This window comes from Gossypium hirsutum, chromosome A01 (genome assembly GCF_007990345.1).
Source record: "Gossypium hirsutum isolate 1008001.06 chromosome A01, Gossypium_hirsutum_v2.1, whole genome shotgun sequence".
Lineage (NCBI taxonomy): Eukaryota > Viridiplantae > Streptophyta > Magnoliopsida > Malvales > Malvaceae > Gossypium > Gossypium hirsutum.
Window position 1 is genome coordinate 43,243,048 of NC_053424.1, and position 5,735 is coordinate 43,248,782.

Sequence of the window (5,735 nt, forward strand, 5' to 3'; positions counted from 1 at the left end):
TTATAAGATAATAAAAATCTAAATTATTTTTTAATTAACTATGTTGGCTTTTATTAAAAAGACATAGTTAGGAATTATTAATTATTAAATTTGTATAATAAAGCTAAATGATATATATTGTTGTTTAAGCAATTTATTTTTTAATTTTAAAAAACAAGACATGGATAAACATTCAATATATAATAAAAATATATTTAATTATTTAATTATTTGAAGTATGTATTTAGTTAAAAAATAATTATATCTAAAAACAACAACCATTATAATGAGGTAGCTTTTTTTTTATCTTTTTATGTAAAATATATAAAAAAATTTAAATCCAAAATAAATTCATAAATATTTAGACTCAAACTCATAACAATAAAATTACCAAAATCTTAAAATTTTCATTTAAACCAAATTTTATTTTATTTATAATATATTTTATGTCATAATCTACTTCCGCTTTAAATTCTTAATATAACCACTTTATTATTTGATGTTATGAAAAATTTAAACTATAAGTAGCATTATGTGTTGTTTAGGGTATGTTATATATAAGTGATAGCTAATCCAAGTTTTAGATAAGACTCGAGTTAGCTATCTGTGACCTGAATAGGTGCCACCGAATGATTGAGTGCGAGGCGAAGCACGAGAAGACAGTAGGAGAGTTTGCTGATCTAGCTTGCGGATCCAGCTCAACAAATTGAGTGAGGATCACGGCCCTAGTCCGCATATACCTAAGGTGCTCACAGGAGGGAGATCACGTGTTCTGCAAGCGACCTAGAGTAAAACATGCGTCTAGTGGGCCTAAAGCCTGCTTAGAATGTAAGTCCAAGGAATAGAGAGGATCGCGTACATTGCAGGCGACTCAAGACGAAACACGTGTCCAACAGGCCATCTTAGGAATGATGGAGTTGAGACAAAACAATGGGGTCAAGTTGCAAGTTGTGATAGTATAAATACATGGATGCTTCAATTGATGAGATACGAGACAATATTACTCAATAGGGTATAAACTATTAATTTAGTTAGATAGAAGAAGAAAAAATATGATTAATATTTTCCTCAAATAAATATATAATATTTGTAAAAGTATATTGATTGACCCGAATCAAGAAAAAAACAATTAAATACTATTTTTAATTATAAAATCTTAAAAGCATTACAGTACAAAAGGAAAAAAAATCAAAATTTGAGAAAAATCTGAAATAACATGATCATGATTAAGAAAATTTTACACAGTACATGAAAATTTATTTGAGAATTATGACACCATAAAGAAGTTTTATTAGATAAAAGAAAAATGAAGTAATTAACAAGAAATATTATTTTAATTATTTCCTATCAATTTTCTTTTTTGTTTTAATGTAGGAGTTGAAATAAATAAAAAAATGTTCCAATGAAAAAGCACATTCTCATCATATCTAAATTATTCACAAAACACTTATCTCTGTCAACCTTATCATGAAACTTTGTAATAAATAAATTAAATCAAAAACCTTATCATCAAACCTTTTAATAATTTAATTAAATCAAAAGTCAAATGAGTACTATTTTTATTAAAATTAATTATATGATTCTTATTTAATTAAAGGTATATTTAATTTTATGGTATATAATTAGGAGATTAAAATCAAACATTTTTAATAAAAAATTGAAAAACTATTCATTGCACTAAATAGGTTTTCAATTTTTTAATTAATCATATATCATTATTCAACCTGGAAAAATTTTAAGGGTATAATAAAAAAATATAAAAGACTTTAAATTTTAATTTTAAGTTATAATTGTTATTTTTATTATTTATTTTAGTTTTTTTAGGTAAAAGACTAAAGAGAAAACAGAAACTTACATACCATATCAAATAATATTATTTTAAAGTTTTAATTCTTCTATATAAAAATTCATGAAAAAAAGTAATGCATTAAATGCAAATATTCTAAAAAAATAATAAATTTTAAAAAATAAAAACAGAAAGTAGTAAAAGTAATAACTAAACAAAAAGCTACAAAAAAAGTCAAATTTGGCAAGTTATAAAGCTTTTCTGTAAAGTACTTTTAACTCTAACGAAATTTCCACCATATAATGGAGTAAAAGTGAGAAAACGTGTAAATCGTGGGGACTTTTTAATAAATATAAAACAGTAAAAGGACTATTAAGAAACGAACAATTATAAGCTTTTAATGTTCACTCGGGTTTGTTCCCTTTTTTTTTTGTTTTTAAAATATAAAATAAATAATAATTAAAAAAACAATTGAAAGTAAAGCATACATTGCCCATAGCCTTCACTGCACCTTCCTCGCTACAGCGTCTCCATCTTTTCTTAAATTTCTCTTCATTTCCCATTTTTTGCCCTTTTTTTTTCCCTTTTATTTCCCCCCTTTTCGCAGCTTCTGAAACTGAGTGTTGTTTTTTCCACTTCATGTGATCGGTAAGTGCTTTTTTCAACATTTTTACTTAATTTTTTTGGCTTTTTTTGTTGGATTTTCTTTCTGAGTTTGGGGTTTTATTCTGTTTGGAAATCAGGGTTTCCTGTGTTTTGGGTGGTTGAAATCTGTGGGTATGTTCTTTGTTTAGCATGGTTGATTTTGAATTTCATTTTAGCTTTTATAAGACCCTTTGTGTGGTATTATGTTGATGGTAATTTCATAGTTCAATTGAGTTATTAATTTATCAAAACAAATTCAATTTTGATTTGAAAAGTGTTACTTTTTAGGTTAATCACAAGCGATTGAACCATTAAAAGATAATTTGTGATTTATCAATTTCTAGGTTGGTGATTTAGTTTGATTAGTTTTTAATTTAATTGCTTGATCTTAAATTGGTTTTGGAATTTAAATTGAAAAGAATCTGTGAAACAAAATGCTGAATTTCTTGGCTTGTTTTTTAAAAGATTTTGTTATTGAATTGTTTTTCTTGTAGATCCATTTTTGGGACTAAAAGATGGTAACAGAATCTTGGTTTCGTAATCTTTGGAAAATTCCGCGGAGGCAAGATGGAATCTCTGAGAAGGTTGAGATCGGAGTGTTAGCATTCGAAGTTGCGAGCTTGATGTCTAAGCTTGTGCATTTATGGCAGTGTTTGAGTGATAAGCAGGTTTTTAGGTTGAGAGAGGAAATCACGAATTCTGTCGGGATTAAAAAGTTAGTGTCCGAAGATGAAGAATACATTGGGCGCCTGATATGTGCAGAAATGGTCGAAAATGTTACCCACGTGGCGAAGTCTGTGGCTAGGCTTGTGAAGAAATGCAATGATCCAGGGTTGAAGAGTTTTGAACTTGCCTTCACTGAGTTGATCCATAATGGTGTCGACCCTTACGGCTGGATATTTTCGTTGAAGAAGATGGAAAGGAAAGTGAAGAAGATGGAACGTTTCATTTCAGTGAATGCAACTTTGTATCAAGAGATGGAATTGCTTGCAGATCTCGAGCAAACACTAAAAAGGATGAAAAGTGGTGATTCAGCGCAGGAGAGTTGGCTTGAATTTCATAAGAAGGTTATGTTGAAGCAGCATGAAGTTAAGAGCCTACGGGCGAGCTCTCTTTGGAATAAGACTTATGATTATACGATTCGTCTTTTAGCAAGATCGATATTCACGATATTCAGTAGGATCAAACATGTCTTCGGATTTGAACACAAGGTAGATGTTGGGGATTCGAAGGTGATGGATTCTGATTTTATGCATCGCAGCCAATCAGTTTCTGCCTTAATGCATGCTTCCGTTCGTCCAACTGAGAACACTAGCCTTCCTAGGTTTTCTTCAGGTCCGTTGGGAATATTTAGCACTAAATCAGGCCCAATTCCAGCACCAGATAAAACAAATTATTTCCATTCAGGGCCACTTGTTGGCTCAACCCCAAAATCAGGCTCTATTTCCGGGAAGAACAGAAATTTCAACTTCCATTCGGGGCCGCTGGGGAGAACTGCAGGACGATCGGGACCACTTTTTGGAATGGATAAAATCAGCAAGATTTGGCAGACTAACAACCATTCAGCTGCTGTTAGTGGAAAGAAACCTCATTTGAGAAGCAATAGACTTACTCAAGTGGGACCTTTTAAAGGATGTATGGTAGATAGTGGTGCTGTTAGAAATTGTTACATAAGTTCCAATGGCATTCATTCAGGAATTCCCAATGGAACCAAAGATGGAAATCTTAACCTTCCAGAAGGAAATGCTATTCAAAGTAGTTCGTCTGTGTTTAGATCTCAATGCCGGTTGTTGGATGCTCCACCCGAAACTCTTGGTGCTTCTGCTTTAGCATTGCACTATGCAAATGTTATCATTGTAATCGAGAAGTTAGCAGCATCTCCTCACTTGATTGGTCATGATGCTCGAGAGGATCTGTACAACATGTTACCTGCAAGCGTGCGAGCGGCTCTGAGGGTAAGGCTAAAACCATATGCAAAGAGCTTAGCTTCATCGGTTTATGATACGGAGCTTGCTGGAGAATGGACCGAAGCAATGTCTTCCATATTAGAGTGGTTGGCACCACTAGCTCATAACATGATTAGATGGCAATCCGAGCGGAGTTTTGAACAGCAGAGCTTTGTTTCCCGGACTAATATGCTTCTGGTGCAGACCCTCTACTTTGCAAATCGAGAGAAGACAGAAGCAGCAATTACCGAGATTCTCGTTGGTCTGAATTATGTATGGAGACACGGGAGAGAACTCAACGTAAAAGCACTGCAGGAATGTGTGGGCAGCAGAATGTCCGATGAATGTTTGGATCTTGAGAAATAAAGTTCTTTAACCTTGGTTTGCAGTATGATATTTCCACATAGCAATGGTATCGAGTTGAATTCATGCAAGATTCCATTCCCAGCATGCAACAGAGTCTTCTCTGTTCAATTTGCCAGCATCAATCGAAGATGAATGAATGATCCAACCTACTGTGAAATTCAAGCCGAAAGCATTCTTTTATCATATCAGGTATAATTTGAGCTTTGCCGGTGATCTCTACCTAGTTTTGAAGATTCTGCATAATACCCTTTTTAAGCAATCGTCCACTAAATGTGTATATTATTTAGCGATATCGATACCCTTTGGAATTAGTTGTATATTTACCATATAGGCTCTTTATTCGCCTATATATATATGTCACGGGTGCCTCTTGGTTGAGTGTTGTTTTATGAGCAGGATATGTTTTGATGTGAGAATATCGAGTTTTCCGATCCTTTATAAGTGAAGCAGGTTGCTTGGCTCGAATTCGAAGTCGAATATCACCCTTTTTAAAGGCAATGGCAGTGAGTTTGGTTGAATTTGTCTCTTTGTTGAATGATCTCTCATGGTAGCATTGATAATGTTCAGGGAAGAAGAGCTTTTTTACTTACTAGTATGATCTTTTGTGTTTGTATTCGCTTGAAAATTGGAAAATTTATGGTGAAGACCCTAAAATAGGTCTTAATCATTGATTAATGGCGTTTATGTTGGGATGAATTTTGTGTATTTTATCTTATATTTCAATTTTGTTATTCAGATTTAATGGTTTTTCTGTTTTTTTTTTTGTAAAATTTGCAATTCTATTTTAAAATTTTGAATCCCATTTATTATCCTCATTAAATACGAGGAGTACTATTCGAATTGTTGGTCAGATATTGAATTTGAATTTAGTAAATTCAGAAAAAAAAAAAGAAGAAAAATTCAAAGAGAGCAAAAGATTTAGATATTCAAATGTGGAAAGAGTTAATATTTGCATTTTTTTCGAAATTAATATTGATAATAATTAAAATATTTCCATTCAAATATGTGTGGGT

General features: G+C 31.9%; 1 protein-coding gene across 1 annotated transcript; it reads left to right on the forward strand.

Moving 5' to 3' along the window:
* Positions 1–2,197: 2,197 nt before the first annotated feature.
* Positions 2,198–5,464, forward strand: LOC107918167 (uncharacterized). The gene is made up of 2 exons (XM_041111199.1): positions 2,198–2,413; positions 2,905–5,464. The coding sequence occupies exon 2, from the start codon at positions 2,926–2,928 to the stop codon at positions 4,720–4,722; it is 1,797 nt and encodes a 598-aa protein (XP_040967133.1). The 5' UTR covers positions 2,198–2,413; positions 2,905–2,925; the 3' UTR covers positions 4,723–5,464.
* Positions 5,465–5,735: the final 271 nt, after the last annotated feature.